At 35.9% G+C, this 18364-nt stretch overlaps 1 protein-coding gene and 1 non-coding gene across 2 annotated transcripts; one reads left to right on the forward strand and one right to left on the reverse strand.

Moving 5' to 3' along the window:
- Positions 1-1040: 1040 nt before the first annotated feature.
- LOC131168962 (protein argonaute 16-like) lies at positions 1041-17862 on the forward strand. Its single transcript, XM_058128544.1, has 13 exons — positions 1041-1193; positions 14565-14761; positions 14863-15152; positions 15273-15385; positions 15474-15611; positions 15673-15803; positions 16027-16092; positions 16666-16729; positions 16935-17056; positions 17139-17211; positions 17335-17429; positions 17524-17555; positions 17634-17862. The coding sequence occupies exons 1-13, from the start codon at positions 1041-1043 to the stop codon at positions 17786-17788; spliced, it is 1629 nt and encodes a 542-aa protein (XP_057984527.1). The 3' UTR covers positions 17789-17862.
- Positions 3446-3551, reverse strand: LOC131170086 (small nucleolar RNA R71). The gene has a single exon (XR_009141029.1). It is a non-coding gene; the product is annotated as a small nucleolar RNA R71 (small nucleolar RNA).
- Positions 17863-18364: the final 502 nt, after the last annotated feature.

Raw genomic sequence — 18364 nt, forward strand, 5'->3', positions numbered from 1 at the left:
ATAAACCTACACTAATTCTTTAATTCGATTTGCTTTTGTACATAAGCAATTATATGCATTTATTTATAGTCCTTTTACTGATTGGGTAGTAAATTGTTTGTACACGTTATCAAAGATTGTATGGTTACGGAGCATCATAAAAATAATGCTCTCTTATAAATAAGAAAATATGTTTACATGACTATCAAAGATAACTTGCACATAATAATTTCTTCACCATATGTGCATAATAATCTCTTTATTGTATTTATAATTATTTTACTATAATTATTAATTATGATAAAATCTATGTAAGACTTATTATAGCGAATGAGTCTTAATATCTTGAAATTAAGATCATTTTACTATTCACAAAAAATTAATCATTTCAAGTTTATGGCTACTTTTCTCAATAATAAATTCTTCAAGAATCAAATCTAATTTCTCTCTTTAGCGTTACACTGTACACTACACTCGTTGACAATAATTTTTTATATATGTATAAGGGAGAAATATTTTTAAATTCTTTCAGTATATTCAAATAATTAGCCCTCAGGATTGCAACCAAAAAAGCATTTTCTTTACGATGTGAATTAATGTTCATGTACGGCATGGAGTGAAGGACAGTGAATCCGCCTATTTTTTAACGGAAAGTATGCATGAATGGCCAGTGAATCGCCCGCAACGTATCTATAAATGCAGGCAATTTCTTAAACACAGCACGCTCTGTATTCTTCTTTCCTCCATTGTCTTCACGCTCTTGGTGACCACTGAAGACCAGAGAAGCTAAATACACACTGCCTTCACTCTCAGTAAATAATCATCCATTCCCTAGTATTATTTTTGCTTTCTAGCTTTCTGCTTGAATGAGTCTTTGATAGTCTTTTGTTTAGCGTCTATTTTTTTCTTATTTGGTTTCTGATGCGCTGATTTTGGTTGTTTTTCTGTGTCAATCTAAGTTTCCATTTTTGTAATAACAAGCATTTTTGGTATGAATCCATCTATATTTTGTGAAGCTGATAAGTCACTTATGAGATGATCGTTTCTGTTTTGATTGCAAGATGGAAGACGCTGGTGGATCCTGTCCAAAACCAACCAAACGCTCTATCATAGCCAGGCCCGGGTTTGGAAGTAGCGGGCATCCCATACCATTGCTCAGCAACCACTTCAAAGTTTCTGTCAATGTCACAGATGTCGTGTTTTACCAGTATAGTGTATGTTCACCCAGTGGTTTTCTGCTTATAGTTGATGCATGCATTTTAGATCATCATTTAGATGTAATTTTTGCACATAATTTACCCTTGTTCATAGCCATTATTATAGATATTAGTATATATTTAGTCAATTTTGCAATTTTCACTTTTCTTAGTTTAATTTTTGGAATTTATTTGTTTTGTAGGTTAAATTTGGAGAAATTTGATGTATTTTGATCAGAGTAGCCATTTGGAGGAGATTAAAGTCGAATTGCAAAAATTTTGAAGTTGAGTAAAAAAATGGCCGAGAGCGACACAACCTGCAGCACAACCGAATTAGCTTATGTCGCAGGTTGTGTTGATCGTCAGATATTCAGGCCGAGAGCTACACAACCCACGACACAACTGACTCGGCTTATGTCATTTTTACTGGAAATGGTTGACGTGGCATTTCCGTTACTCTGGCTTTTTACCTCACTTTCTCTGGAACCTTCCCCTTTTTTACCCATTCTAGGGTAGACCCTTAGCCTATATAAAGTCTCATTTATCATTTTCTTTCCATAGAGAGTAAGGGAGGCATTTTTGGAAGGATAGAAAGAGAGAAAGCGAGGAGCTCGTTCTGCATTTTTCTAGCAGCAGCAAGGATCACGTTTTTGCACTTTTCTGCAATAGATCCTTCTGCATTTTTCTGGGTTTTTCTACCCCTTAGCTTATATTTCCATTATTTCTTTATTTATACATTTGGGTTTGTCTTAAAACTATGAATAGTGAGTAGTTGATTGAGATTCTAGAGATGGGTTTGTAAATATTGATTTATATTGTGGTTTTGAACTGATTTAGCCATTTAAATGGGATTTGTTACATTTTGATTTATTGCTTGTGAGCTTGTTGCCTTGTTTGATGATTGGGCCCTCATTAAGTTAAGCTTTAATCCTTAATAGATGGACTGAAAAGTGAATATTAGGGATAGATAATCTTGCAATAAACTTTATTTTCTTGGTGTTAGAGATAAGCTAAGAGGATTAAGGGGAACTTTCCAAAAATCAATTAGAGCTTTAAATGGGTTTTTGTTAGATTTGAAATACCGTGAAAACAGGGTTTGATTTAATGAAAACCAACTTTGAGATGCTTGAAAAAGGTTTCAAAAATTTAAGAATTGATTTCCCTCAAAATTGCAATTCTCATGTGCTTGGCTAAATTAGGGATAAACTACATGCAAACAATATTGAAAAATCCAATCTCTAGAATCACTTTATTTTTTTATTGAATTTAGATTTAATTCCTCTCAAATTTCATAAATAGAAATTTCAAATTAATTTTTGGTAATCTAGTTTAATTAATTTTAGTTAATTGTTTGATTTAGTTTTAATTCCTCAAATACCAATTTTAATTCCAAATTTCATTTTACATCTTTAATTTTTGTCATTCTAATTAGCTTATACTTTTATTTCCAATTTAAGCACAATTCCCTGTGGGATCGATATCATTTTTTAAAACTATACTACTGTGACCCGTGCACTTGCGGACACACCGTATCAAGTTTTTGGCGCCGTTGCCGGGGAATTGTTTGTTTTTAAGTTGGATTTTAATTGTTTTAAGCTAATTAGAATTTTTATTTTCTTTTATTTTCACTATTGTTCCTTGTGTTTTTCAGGTACTTTTCTTGTTTATGAGACGATCGAAAAGCACAAGTGACACTGAATTGTTGTTCAACCCAGAAATTGAAAAATTCTACCGAGCTAACAAAAAAGAATACAAGAGAAGAAAGGAAGCAGAAAAAGAAGAATAACAAAGATTTGAGCAAGAGGAGACAATTAAAAATATGGAGAATCAAAATAGAGCTATTTGTGGAAACAATGGAAGAAATGAGCAAAACGGGCAAAATGAAGTGGTTAATCAAAATGATCCTCAAAGAAGATCCATGTTGGATTATGCTTTTCCTAGATGTGCAGATGTGAGAGATAACAGACCTATCATTGGAGCTAATCAATTTGAGTTAAAGACTGGTCTCATTCAAATGGTTCAGAATTCACAATTTGGAGGTAGCCCACTTGAAAATCCTCATTCTCATTTGAAGAAATTTTTGATGATATGTGGCACACAAAGGCAGCCTGGAGTTTCAGATGAAGTGATTCGGCTCACGTTATTTCCATTTTCTCTTCGGGATTCAGCATTGGAGTGGTATGACTCACTTCCACAAGCTATTATAGCTACTTGGGAGCAGCTATCTCAAGCCTTTCTATCTCAGTTTTTCCCACCTGGGAAGACTACTCATTTGAGGAATTTGATGGTAGCTTTTAAACCAAGAGATGACGAAACTTTGTATGAATCTTGGATGAGATTTAAGGAGTTTGAAAGGCAATGTCCTCATCATGAGATACCCAAATGGATGATTGTTCAGAATTTCTACACCAGAGTTACTCCAGCCATAAGAAACATAATTGATTCACAAGCAGGAGGAGATTTCATGAGAATGACAAGTGAAGAATGCTATGATATATTAGAGAAGATTGCTCATAATACCCATTTATGGGGAAATCCTAGAGCACTTGAGCCAAAGAAGGCTAGGATTTATGAACTTGACTCAGTTAGCTACATGAATGCAAGATTTGATCAGTTGACTCAGCTTCTTAGTGATTTTTGCACAAAGGCAACAACCTCAACTCCTACAACTATGCAACAAGTTGCCTTCACAGATGGAACTCAAAGTTGTGGAGTTGATTACTCTTATGGTGATGATTATTTGCAAGAACAAGCTGCTTATGCAGGAGGTTATCAACAGAAACCTATGGGAAATTCTTACTCTAATGTGAACAACTCAACATGGAGACCACAAGCAACTTTTGCTCAACAAGGCCAAAGCTCAAATTATGCTCATAACCAGCAGTATGTGCAGCAAAATAGGCCTCAATTTCAGCCTCAATTTCAGCCCACAAAGCAGCCACAACCTGGATATCAAGCAAAAGCACAACAATCCCTTCCACCTCATAAACCGAAGCCAACCTTGGAAAGCATGATGGAGAAATTTTTTGCTAAACAAAGCAAGATGAATAGTAAATTGGAGGAAGAAATGCAACACATGAGACAAACTATGGATCAATTACAAGTCCACAACCACATGTTGGAGACTCAATTGGCTCAACAAGCAAGCTCATCGGGAAGCAAAACCTATGGTAAACTACCTAGCCAACCACAAAACCCTCATGAACAATGTAAGGTTGTGACCTTGAGAAGTGGTAAGAAAGTTGGTCAAGAGAGTGAAAATAAAAGAGAAGAAAAAGAGAGCACAAAAGAAGAAAATTCAATTGAGAGCAAGAAAAATGAAAAAGAAGAAGAAAGGAAAAGTGAGCAAGATGAGGGAGAGAAACCATACATCCCACTTGAACCTTACAAGCCCACCCTTCCCTACCCTCAAAGATTTATCAAGCACAAGCTAGACAAACAATTTGGCAAATTCCTTGAAGTGCTAAAGAAGTTGTATATCAATGTGCCATTCACTGAGGCACTATCCCAAATGCCAAGTTATGCCAAGTTTTTGAAGGAGATTCTTTCCAACAAGAGAAGGCTAGAAGATTATGACACCATCAACTTGGGAGAGCAATGTAGTGCTATAATTCAAAAGAAGTTACCTCCCAAACTCAAAGATCCGGGTGTGTTTTCCATTCCTTGTCATATTGGTGATAATTGTGTGGCAAATGCCTTATGTGACCTTGGAGCTAGTGTCAGCCTAATGCCTCTTTCAATATATGAGAAGTTGAATATGGGAGATTTGAAGCCCACAAACATGTATCTTTCATTGGCTGACCGTTCAATTAAGTATCCAGAAGGCATTCTTGAAAATGTGCCTATCAAGGTTGGGAAATTCTACATTCCGGTGGACTTTGTCATTTTAGATATGGAAGAAGACACAAAAGTTCCTATCTTATTGGGAAGACCCTTTTTGGCAACAGTTGGTGCATTAATTGATGTAAAGGATGAGAAATTGACGCTTAGAGTGGGAGATGATCAAATGATATTCAACATCAATCCTGCCATGAAAAGGAAACATGAAGAAGTTGAGTCTTGTTTGCGGGTAGACATTATTGATGAGATTGTTCAAGAGCATTTCAGAAAAAGCTATCCACAAGACCCTCTTGAAAATTGCTTAATCCATGGTGGGAGCATTGATGATGACAATCACAACATAGCTGCTTTTGCACAACACTTGGAGAGCTCTCCACCACATCCTGAAGCCACAAATTTTCAACTTGAGGAAGTGCAAACTTTGGAGATCAAACCACCATCATTAAAGGTAGAGGATGCCCCAAAGGTAGATCTTAAATCTCTTCCTTCCAACCTCAGGTATGCTTTTCTTGGACCCAATGGAACATATCCTGTCATAATTAATGCATCTTTGACTGATATTGAGAATGAAAAATTGTTGAGAGTTTTGAGAGAATATAGAAGAGTTTTGGGTTATGCAATTGATGATATAAAGGGAATTAGTCCAACAGTTTGTATGCATAGGATTTTCCTTGAGCCAAATAGTAAACCTTCCATTGAACACCAAAGAAGATTGAATCCTACAATGAAGGATGTTGTGAAAAAGGAAATCCTAAAATTACTAGCTGCTGGAATTATTTACCCTATTTCTGACAGTGAGTGGGTTAGTCCTGTGCATGTTGTACCAAAAAAAGGTGGGGTGACAGTTGTTAAAAATGAATTGATACCCACTACAGGTTGGAGAATGTGCATAGACTATAGGAAGTTGAACAATGCTACAAGAAAAGACCATTTTCCCCTTCCTTTTATGGATCAAATGTTAGAAAGATTAGCCAAGCATTCATTCTTTTGTTACTTAGATGGATATTCTGGTTTCTTTCAAATTCCAATACATCCTGATGACCAAGAAAAAACTACCTTTACCTGTCCCTATGGCACCTTTGCATATCGAAGGATGCCATTCGGATTGTGTAATGCACTGGGCACATTTCAAAGGTGCATGATGGCCATTTTTTCTGATTTTATTGAAGAAATTATGGAGGTCTTCATGGATAACTTTTCAGTATATGGCACTAATTTTGATTCATGCTTGACTAATTTATCTAAAATCTTGCAGAGATGTGCTGATAATGATCTAGTGTTGAATTGGGAGAAATGCCACTTTATGGTCCAAGAGGGGATCGTTTTAGGGCATTTGATCTCAAATAGGGGAATTGAAGTGGATAGAGCTAAAAATAGAAATTATTGAAAAAATGCCACCTCCAACCATTGTCAAAGGAGTGCGGAGTTTCCTTGGACATGCCGGGTTTTACCGGCGATTTATTCAGGATTTTTCTAAACTTGCTAAACCCTTAACAAATCTTTTGAATCATGATGTTAAATTTGATTTTAATCAAGATTGTATGGTTGCTTTTTGCAGGTTGAAGATGGCCTTAACAACAGCTCCTATCATGCAACCCCCGGATTGGACTTTGCCATTCGAAATCATGTGTGATGCAAGCGAGTTTGCTGTTGGAGCTGTCCTTAGCCAGCGAAAAGATAGAAAACCTTATGCCATTTACTATGCAAGTTGAACCCTTGATGAAGCTCAAGTTAATTATGCCACAACTGAAAAGGAGTTCCTTGCGGTAGTATTTGCACTCAATAAATTTCGTTCTTATTTGGTCAACTCAAAGGTAATAGCTTTCACTGATCATGCAGCAATAAGGTATTTAATGAGCAAGAAAGAAGCTAAATCTAGGTTGATTAGATGGATTTTGTTACTTCAAGAATTTGATTTGGAAATAAGTGATAAAAAGGGTGTTGAGAATGTGGTGGCTGATCACCTTTCTAGGATAAAAACTGAAAATAAAGATGATGAAATTGTGCCAATTGATGAGTTTTTCATGAATGAGCAGTTGTATGTGTTGAATTCTGCACTTCCATGGTTTGCTGATATTGTGAATTTCTTGTCTTGTGGTGTCTTGCCACCTGATTTATCTTGGCAGCAAAAGAAAAGATTCTTGCATGATGTTAAATTTTATTCTTGGGAAGAACCTCTTTTGTTTAGAAGATGTAATGATGGAATAATTAGGAGATGTATACCAGAGGAAGAAATAAATGATGTTATTTACCATTGTCATTCCTCTGAATATGGTGGTCATTTTAGTGTCTCAAAAACTGTTGAAAAAGTCTTGACATCAGGTTTCTATTGGCCTAATATGTTTAAACATGTGAGAGACTTTGTAAGCAAATGTGATAGGTGCCAAAGGGTAGGCAACATTTCCAAGAGAGATGAGATGCCCCAACAGTCCATATTAGAAGTTGAATTATTTGATGTGTGGGGAATTGATTTCATGGGGCCATTTCCATCTTCTTATGGAAATAAATATATCTTGGTAGGGGTGGACTATGTATCTAAATGGGTAGAAGCTATTGCTACACCTACCAATGATGCAAAAGTTGTGGTGAAATTTCTGAAAAAATTTATTTTGACCAGGTTTGGTGCCCCACGTGCCATAATCAGTGATGGTGGTAGCCATTTTTGCAACCACCAATTTGAAAAATTGATGAGAAAATATGGGGTAAAGCATAGGATTGCCACACCCTATCACCCTCAAACAAATGGCCAAGTAGAAATCACAAATAGAGAAATCAAGCAAATCTTGGAGAAAACTGTCAATAAGTCTAGAAAAGATTGGTCCCTTAAATTAGATGACACTCTTTGGGCATATAGAACAGCATTTAAAACCCCCATAGGAACTACACCTTATAGGTTAGTTTTTGGGAAATCATGCCATTTGCCCGTAGAGTTAGAACACAAAGCTTATTGGGCCATTAGAGCAATCAATTTTGATTTACAAGCTGCTGGACACAGAAGACTTTTGCAACTTAATGAATTAGAAGAATTGAGACTTGATGCTTATGAAAATGCTAGGATCTATAAAGAAAGAACTAAAAAATGGCATGATAAGCATATCAAGAAAAAGGACTTTAAAGAAGGAGATTTGGTTCTCTTATTCAATTCAAGGTTGAAATTTTTTCCAGGAAAATTAAAATCAAGGTGGTCCGGTCCATTCAAAATTGTGAAAGTTTTACCTCATGGTGTTGTGGAAATTTTTGGTGAAAAATCTGGTAATTTCAAGGTAAATGGGCAAAGGTTGAGGCACTATTCAGTTGGTGAGCCAATTGAGAAGATAGCAACTTGCTATCTCTCTCATTCTCCATGAAAATTTGATTGAGTATGGTCAAGCTAAAGACCTAAACTTAGCATTTTTGTGCATAACTCACAATTTTTCATTGATTCTTTATTTCTTTCATAAATATTTGTTTTAAGTTTTTCCATACTCCTTATTCAGAGTTTAACATTGTTCTACTTTCCTTGTGCAGATGGGATGCAATGCATTGCAAGCAAATGAGCATAAAAAATTTATTTTAGTGTTAGCTTTAAATTTTTAGCTTTAAATTTTAGTTTCAAATTTGTTTACTTATAATTTTTATCTTTCTTTTGTTGAGTATTTGCTGGTGGATCTTGCTGGATTCATTGCCCTTTTTGTTAATTTTAAGAGAAAATTTTCCCAAACCTTGTCATCTTGGTTTAACAAGAAAATTATTTGAATATGGATGTATAAATTGGTGTTTTGAAAAATTATTTTTAATGAGTATTTGATGAACATAACAAGTTGAACAATTAGAATTCATGTTATGAAGGTTTAATCATTTGAAATCTAATTTGTTTCAATTTTTTTAGGTGCTGTGAAATTTGGTCAAATTGGGCAGCAGGTTGCACAACCTGCGACATAACCGGGTTTGCTTGTGTCACCGCTTATGTTCGCTGGGCACATTTTTGGGCAGATTGTTGCACAACTTCCGACACAACCCCCCTATCCTTATGTTCTAACTTGTGTCGCCTGTTTGTTTTGCAGGATAAAACCTTCCTTCACCAGAATGGGCTAGCAGCGAATCCAAAGCCCCAAAAACGTACCCCATAAGCCCAAGCCCGAAATTAAACCTAAAAACCAACCGACTAAAACCCAAAGCCTACACCCAAGCCCACAACGCAAAACCTAAAGCCCCTAACCCAATAACACATTACCTTCCTCTTCTTCTCGACATCACCCCCGACACAACCCTCCCATCCCGCCGTAACCTTCATCTTCACCGTTGCCTCCACCACCCACCATTCTTCCCATATTTCTCCTTTTCCGATCACGCCCCTCCATTTCGCCATGTCCGAATCCCCATTATCCTTCGAAAACTCACCCCCCACTCCTCACAGTCGCCGCAGCCCCAAGGCACCCCGCCCATGCACGCCGACCATCGCCGGCCCATTCTGGTGACACTCCGATCGCCACATTCAAGAAGAAAAAGGAGAAAAGCATTAAACCACACAAATCAATGGGCGACGTCAAGAGGAAGCGACCCGAACTGACCACACAACAACCCCCAATTCCGCCCCCAATGCCGGCCGCACCTGTTGTCCGACGTGGCATTCCGAAGTCGGCGGTCAAGTGCCCCGGTACATCTAAAGGTAACTTTGCATTCCCTTCATCTTTGCCTACTGCGACACACTGGGTATTACCTACTGCCGACATGAAGAAAAATAAGGCAAGAGTTGTAGCTCGACAAATGGTTCAAACTCGGTATTTGGATGTGTCTACACTTAAATCCTTGAAGATATATGATGAAATGCAGACTCTGTTAGATGCTTTAGGTTGGGTGCGATTTGCACATAAACAGGAACTGGTTTACCCCATTTTAGTGCAGGAATTTATGGCCTCCCTGTCCACTAATGAGCATAAAATTGCATTGGATAATGACTTGACAATCAAATTTAGATGCCTTGGTCAAGATAGGGTGCTGTCTATGGATAATTTTCACCATATATTTGGCTTTCCACCTGATGGTCTGTTCAAAATACCTACTAGCCAATGGGACTATAATGCGTATGAATTTTGGGAGCAAATTGCACCTTCAGGAGGTACCTTCAAACCGGGACACAGTAAGGCCTCCAAGATTGAGAATCATGCCTTGAGATTGCTTCAGCGACTAATTGCAAATACAATTTTAGGCAGAGGATCTAGTGTTGGCACAATGTCACAGTATGATCTATTCTTTTTGTGGTGTGCAAAACTGCAAAAAGCTTCCTCAGTTATTATTTCTGCCGCCATGTGATCCGCCAGACCACTAGGGGTACTGGTAACATTGTCTTTGGAGGATTGGTCACACCCATTTCCCATTATTTTGGCTTTAATCCTCAAATGCACAAGTGTCCTGCTCTTCCAACGGGTTTGTTATTTTTGGATGGACCTCATTTGGCCAACCAAAAATTTTGTATCAAAAATGAGGCTACCAAGCTGTATGAGATTCCTGCACTAACAGAACCACCACCTGGTTCTCCCACTGCAATTAGCTCTTCCTCAGCATCTGAGCGACCATTTGAGTAGCCTTTTACACAACCTTCAAGCTGAGCTCCACCAGCTGCTCAACTTGCTTCATCAACAGCTTCTGGACCATCCATAGCAACTCTGTTGACATTCATGGAGAATCTCAGTGATAAAATCTATTCTTTTCGGCAAATGACGGATGTCTCTTTTCAGACACTATGAGATTTAGCTGACATATATTTGGATAGAAGTGCTGAAATGCAAGACGAGTTGAAAGTCATGCGAGCTAAGCTGGAGAAGATCGAAACAAACCAGGCACTGATTTTGAGCATCATCTCTCCACAGCAGCCACCACAAGCACCACCACCTCCACAAGATGGCAAGGGCAAAGGACTTCTCATACCTGACTGACCAGCTTTTATTCTCCATTTACATTTCATGTCTTTATTTTAGTTGCTTAATTAATTAGTATTTTGAACTTGTTTAGTTAATATTTTGCTTGTGTTGTTTTTCTTTTACTTGAACCATTTACTGATTCAGTTTTTTTTTTTTTTTAGTTCCTCATAACATACATTTTTCTTTTATATCTTTAGTACATTGCTCACCTGCTTTGATATGCTCCTTCGGAATTTACACTTGATGATTATATTTTTGCGCTTAACTTCCCTATTTCAAGTTTTTGAGTTTAATTGATTTAATGGATTCCATTGCACTGTTTCTTTTGCAATGAGTGCAGCAGCTGCCCAAATTTTATTTAATTAAATTGGCTGCACTTCAATGAGGTAACAATTCTCATCTCAGCTTGTGTCACTTTCAACACAAGTTGTGCTATCGCTTATGCAACAGGGTAATAATTCTTTATGCACATATGAGCCACCCATTTTCTGCACATATAGCCAAATTATCCCATTCCTTGCATTCTTTTAACATTGAGGACAATGTTCATTCTGAGTATGGGGGAGAGGGTAAATTTTTTGCAAAAATTATTTTTTCCTTTTTCATTTGCATATAGTGACATACTCATTCATTACTTCATACTTGTATATATTCACGTATATACACTGCATATAGCTTCATATACTTAGTTATGCATACTTAGTTGCATATAGGTTGACTATACATTTATACACTCATGCATTTTATTCATTCATTTAAAATTTTTGAATTTTTAAACCAGTCTTTGAATTCCATAAGCCACTTATTCAAGCAATCCAACTTGCCTTTAGATGGTTAGTGGAATGAAAGTTCCAGCTGGGTACAAAGTCTTAAGCATTATTCTTTCTCTTACTTAATAGCTGAAAATTAATACATTCATCTAGGTATGCAGATTCTGATTAGTTATTTTGAGTTTTGAGTGTCTGGATAAGCCTTTAAGGAAGAAAATGGTCATTGTCGTCTCACCATTCCTAGAACAAGCATCTTAGATCTTTCAAAGCGAAATTTTTAACTTGCATTTGATAAGAATATGATTTAGGCATTCCTTCATATTTTAAACCTCGCATTTAGCCTTAACCTACCTTAATCTCATTTTAACCCTTGCAAACCCCCTTGAACCTTAATTCCCTAATTTCTTTGGAACCCAAATCATTTACCTAGCCATTAAACCAAAACACTACCACCTATTTATGAGAATAATATTTTAGCAATTAAGTGCATAAAATTTATAAATAAAAAAAAAAAAAAAAAAAAACTTGGAGGATTGAAACATCTTGAAAAGTGCTAGAGTAATTGTGAAAAGTTGATAAAAAAAAATAGTCACAAAAATATCCCAAAGGTAATTTCGGGTGTGAAGTGAAATAGGGACACATACAAAATAAAAAAATATATTATAAAAGTAGTCCCTTTATTGTGTTAGCACTTAAGATTCATTGTGAATTTCTTTCATCTTGATAAAAAAATTACTATTATAAAAATAAAAATAAAAAAAAAGAAGAAAAAAGAGAAAAAAAAATGGATGCACTTTGAGTTTCATGGTTAATATTATTCTCATATTTTGTTTACCTTATTCCCTTTCTTTGTTAACCACAATCTTACCCTATTTGACCCCATTATAACCCTTAAAAAGACCTAATGATTCTTTGAAAAATGCTTGTTACATTAGTAGAGTTAGATCTTTTATGCTTGCATATGGGTTTGGCAATATAATCTTCCATACATTACTCACCATCTATTTGAGACATATTGGCTATCTATTTCATATAGGTTTGTTTTGGCACAATTGACTCTTGTAGCTAATTGGTATTTGTTGCTTTGGTTGATTGGTTAATTCTTAGCTATTCTGTAATTGTTGAGAGTGCTTGCTTCATTCTTTGTGCTTTTGCTGGTGGGAACTTGGAATGTTGGTGGCTAGAGGTAAGTTGGTGGTTTGGATTAGTGATTTTTGTGTTTTCAAAGACTGATTCTATTCCCTTCCAAATGAGTTTTAATGAAATTTTGCTTGAGGACAAGCAAGAGTTTGAGTATGGGAGAATTTGATGCATGCATTTTAGATCATCATTTAGATGTAATTTTTGCACATAATTTACCCTTGTTCATAGCCATTATTATAGATATTAGTATATATTTAGTCAATTTTGCAATTTTCACTTTTCTTAGTTTAATTTTTGGAATTTATTTGTTTTGTAGGTTAAATTTGCAGAAATTTGATGTATTTTGATCAGAGTAGCCATTTGGAGGAGATTAAAGTCGAATTGCAAAAATTTTGAAGTTGAGTAAAAAAATGGCCGAGAGCGACACAACCTGCAGCACAACCGAATTAGCTTATGTCGCAGGTTGTGTCGATCGTCAGATATTCAGGCCGAGAGCTACATAACCCACGACACAACCCACGACACAACTGACTCGGCTTATGTCATTTTTACTGGAAATGGTTGACGTGGCATTTCCGTTACTCTGGCTTTTTACCTCACTTTCTCTGGAAACTTCCCCCTTTTTACCCATTCTAGGGCAGACCCTTAGCCTATATAAAGTCTCATTTATCATTTTCTTTCCATAGAGAGCAAGGGAGGCATTTTTGGAAGGATAGAAAGAGAGAAAGAGAGGAGCTCGTTCTGCATTTTTCCAGCAGCAGCAAGGATCACGTTTCTGCACTTTTCTGCAGCAGATCCTTCTGCATTTTTCTGGGTTTTTCTACCCCTTAGCTTACATTTTCATTATTTCTTCATTTATACATTTGGGTTTGTCTTAAAACTATGAATAGTGAGTAGTTGATTGAGATTCTAGAGATGGGTTTGTAAATATTGATTTGTATTGTGGTTTTGAACTGATTTAGCCATTTAAATGGGATTTGTTACATTTTGATTTATTGCTTGTGAGCTTGTTGCCTTGCTTGATGAATGGGCCCTCATTAAGTTATGCTTTAATCCTTAATAGATGGACTGAAAAGTGAATATTAGGGATAGATAATCTTGCAATAAACTTTATTTTCTTAGTATTAGAGATAAGCTAAGAGGATTAAGGGGAACTTTCCAAAAATCAATTAGAGCTTTAAATGGGTTTTTGTTAGATTTGAAATACCGTGAAAACATGGTTTGATTTAATGAAAACCAACTTTGAGATGCTTGAAAAAGGTTTCAAAAATTTAAGAATTGATTTCCCTCAAAATTGCAATTCTCATGTGTTTGGCTAAATTAGGGATAAACCACATAGAAACAATATTGAAAAATCCAATCTCTAGAATCACTTTATTTTTTATTGAATTTAGATTTAATTCCTCTCAAATTTCATAAATAGAAATTTCAAATTAATTTTTGGTAATCTAGTTTAATTAATTTTAGTTAATTGTTTGATTTAGTTTTAATTCCTCAAATACCAATTTTAATTCCAAATTTCATTTTACATCTTTAATTTTTGTCATTCTAATTAGCTTATACTTTTATTTCCAATTTAAGCACAATTCCCTGTGGGATCGATATCATTTTTTAAAACTATACTACTGTGACCCGTGCACTTGCGGACACACCGTATCAATAGTCTGCTTTATTTCTGGTATATATATATATATATATATATATATATATATGCCTTATGCCTTACAATGTTGCAGGTTTCTATTACTGCTGAAGATAACAGAGTTGTTGATGAAAAGCGAAAAATAATTGATAGGCTTTGCCAGACGTACTCATGTGAACTAGCTGGTAAAAGCTTCGCATGTGATGGTGAGAAAACCCTCTATTCATTGGTTCGTCTGCCACAGTCCTGGATGGAGTTCACTGTTGTTCCTGAGGAATCAATTGCAAAACGGTATGTGAATTTTCTATCCACTTCTATGATTTGTGTGTTGGAGTATTTTATGCTGGAATTAACTTGTGTTGAATTAAACTGTCTTTGCATGATAATGGAAGTTGCAACCCTGATGGTGGTCGTAGCTTTGCGGCAACTAGTAAGAGGCCTAAACGTCGTTTGCGGTCAGAGACTTTTGAAGTGGAAATAGTTTATGCTGCGAAAATCCCTTTAAATTCCTTTGCTTTGTCTCTCCAAGGAAATGAGACAAATAATAATACTCGAGATGCTTTAAAAGTGCTGGATACCATCTTGAAGAACAGGCAAAGCGGGTGCCTTCTGTTAAGGCAGACATTCTTTCATGACGATCCAAAGAACTTCACTGATGTCGGAGGAGGTATAACAGGAGTTAGTGCGTCTTGCCAGAGAAGAAATCTGACATTTATGGTATATTAATCATATGTCTCTGTATGACATTTCTTAGGGTAACTCATTGAAATTCCTTGGCAAATATGTTCCATTGCACTCCCAGGACCATGGAAGAAGAAATGTCTTAGTGATTTTGGCATTGTTACACAGTGCATTTATCCATCTACGATTAATGATCAGTATCTTACCAATGTACTTCTTAAGATCAATTCTAAGGTATTTCTTGAAAATAGGACGATGAAGTATCTCTATTTGTTTACCCTTTAGATAAGACATTGAGTTAAAATTGTGTCTTTTATTAAAGCTTGGAGGAATTAATTCTCTGTTGGCAATTGAGGATTCCATGCAAATACCTCTCATAAAAGATACTCCCACAATGATTTTGGGCATGGGCCTGTCTCTTGGCTCTGCTGGCCGATCAGATATACCATCAGTAGCTGCAGTAAAATTTGAATTCTAATGAATTTTTTCATGCTCAGTATTGATAATGTTGCTATTTTCAGGTTGTCGGATCTCTATATTGGCCGCATATTTCAAGGTATAGAGCTTCTGTAAGAGTTCAATCTCCTAAGGAGGAGATGATTGATGGTCTATACAACCCTTTAGCTAATGGGAAGGATGATGGCATGATGAGGTAATGTAGTAAATAGATTTCCATCACATTTTTAAGTTTATCAACCTTTGAAGCCTTATTTATATCCTTGGATCCATTGAAATAATGGTTTCTGGTAACAGCAAAACTGTCTTTAAATTCATCAGATAGTCCCATAATCAATATTGTACATAAACATTGCAAAGAATTGTTGTTTTCATGATTCTATCACTCATCTGCGTTGAGGAATTGTTCACTGTTGCAGGAAGCTGCTAGAGGACTTCTGCCATACAAGCAATGGAAACAAACCAAAGCACATTATTGTTTTCAGGTATCACTGCATTATGTTAATTATATTTTGACTTCTAGTTTGTTTATTTTTTGGGAAATTTTCCAAATGTCTAGGTTCTAGAAAATTTGAGTGACACATGGATTGATGCCAATTTGTTTATTTTCCATCACAGGGCAATGCCTTGGTGGTATAATAACACTTGGTAGTGGCCCTGAGAGTACCTCACCTATCAATATTCAATCGGTGCCTGTCATTCAAAATTCTCTTTGAAGGACCTGATGAAAGTAAATATGAGGCTTAGAATTGTCATTCTTGATTGCGCATTTAACAATGAGATCTGGATGTTTTCTGTGTTTTAATCCATGAGATTGCTACTGATATGCTTTATAATGTTGCACCTATAAGCACAATTAATGGGTGCGAACAAGATTATTCTACTTGTTAAAATTATCATTTTCTTACTATTTAAACTGTTTAATTATTTGCATTATTAACAGCCAATTAGAACTTAATTATGGTGGATAAGATATATTTGGGATTTATTTAAATATATATACTTTTTTCCTACTGCTGGATTCTTTTGGTTGATGAACTTCGGTTTGATGCTTTCAGGAATGGAATGGTTGAGTCACAGTTCAGTAAGGTTTTGAACGTTGAAGTGGACCAAATCCTAAAGGTTCTGCTACAGATTTGTGCCTATTGAAGTGGACCAAATCCTAAAGGTTCTACTACAGATTTGTGCCTATTGTAATACTGTACTTGTTCTTTTTGCTCCATTGTAAAGTTTGTGGGCTGCTGTAGGACCTGCTGATAAGGGGAGATATAAAATGAATTTTCCAATTGTTGTTATTTTCAAGTTGATGAACTTTCTTGTTTTACAGGCCTATCAGGATCTTTTTAAAAGTGAGGTAGACGTTCCCAAGTTCACAGTAATTGTTGCTCAGAAGGATCGCCACACTAAGCTATTTCAAGATATTAGCTCTGAAAATGTTCCTTTTGGTCAGTTAGTCTGCAGAGTTGTTTTATTTTTATGTTTTTTCATTTCTTTGTTTTTCATGATGCAATACCCCACAAAAATTTCATAGGACCATTGTAGATACAGAGATTGTGCATCCCAGAAACTATGATTTTTACTTGTGCGCTAACTGTAAGTATTCTGCCTCCTCTCTCTATCACACGTACAGTGATGCTTGATCTGATACACCTGCGAGCATAACCTCGGTTTTCTTAATAACGAATCAAACTCGTATGCATTATTTTTATTTTCCTGCATTATGATAGGGAACTTCAAGGCCTGCACACTATCATATCTTGCTTGATGAGATTGGATTCTCTCCTGATGAGTTGCAAAATCTTATCCATGCTCTTTCTTATGTGTAAGCTTTCAAGCTCGAATTCCTTCTCATCCATCATTTGAATGCAAAATTTTTCATCCTCATGATCATTTGATTGGATTTACTTATTTTTCAGGAACCAAAGGAGTACTACCGCTATCAGAACGGGTAATTTTACTGCACATTTCAATACTCAACAAGATAATTCCTAGTGCCTTAACAATGTTGTTGTTGTATTTCCTGCAGTGGCTCCTTTGCGTTATGCTAACCTTGCTGCACGACAGATGGGGCAGTTTATGAAGTTTGAGGATAATTTGTTTGAAATCTCTTCAGGACAGGGTCCAGTTCCAGAGCTGCCTAGGTTGCACAAGAATGTTGCTAGTTCGATGTTCTTCTGCTGATGTGCTGCTGATTGTTCTTCATAATATAGTAGTTTTGCGTTTGTTGGCTATAGCTACCAGTGTGCTAAGGCTTACTACTACTGTTTCCTGTGGAGCTAAATGCTTTCTGACTGTACTATAATAAAGTTTCCTTAAAGCTTATCCTGTTTTTTTTAATAACTAAAATATAATATTTTATAATCATTGGTACCAATGAAATTTCTCTAAAATGAAGATATCTACGTGAAGATCATGATAAATAGAGAGTGTTTATTTTTATTTAATTAAAAAGATGATAGGAAGGGTTCATAAACTCGCTATGAATACGTCTTAGAGATCTTTTATGGTGAAAAATGTACCAAATGGTCTCTTTTTGAAGTTTTCAATGTAAGGAAAATGATAGTGGCCTTGCATTTCCCAAATGAAAGTTGGTTTGCCCAAAATTTTGCCACAAAGGTTTATAGGTCCAAAACTTCATTCATTTGATTTGTATTAATTAGAATGCTTTGGGGCGCGAGATTAGGGATTGCAATGGTCAAGTTTTTGCAGACATCCAATCCGATCTAATATGGTTAGGTTTAGGTAGTATATAAATAG

Source organism: Hevea brasiliensis, chromosome 10 (assembly GCF_030052815.1).
Source record: "Hevea brasiliensis isolate MT/VB/25A 57/8 chromosome 10, ASM3005281v1, whole genome shotgun sequence".
Classification (NCBI taxonomy): Eukaryota; Viridiplantae; Streptophyta; class Magnoliopsida; order Malpighiales; family Euphorbiaceae; genus Hevea; species Hevea brasiliensis.

Excerpts from the sequence above, each read along its gene's own strand:
- LOC131168962 (XM_058128544.1), top strand. The coding sequence starts at position 1,041 with ATGGAAGACGCTGGTGGATCCTGTCCAAAACCAACCAAACGCTCTATC. Across the intron at positions 1,194-14,564 it reads TCGTGTTTTACCAGTATAGT|GTTTCTATTACTGCTGAAGA; the intron begins GTATGTTCACCC and ends ACAATGTTGCAG. Across the intron at positions 14,762-14,862 it reads GAGGAATCAATTGCAAAACG|TTGCAACCCTGATGGTGGTC; the intron begins GTATGTGAATTT and ends TGATAATGGAAG.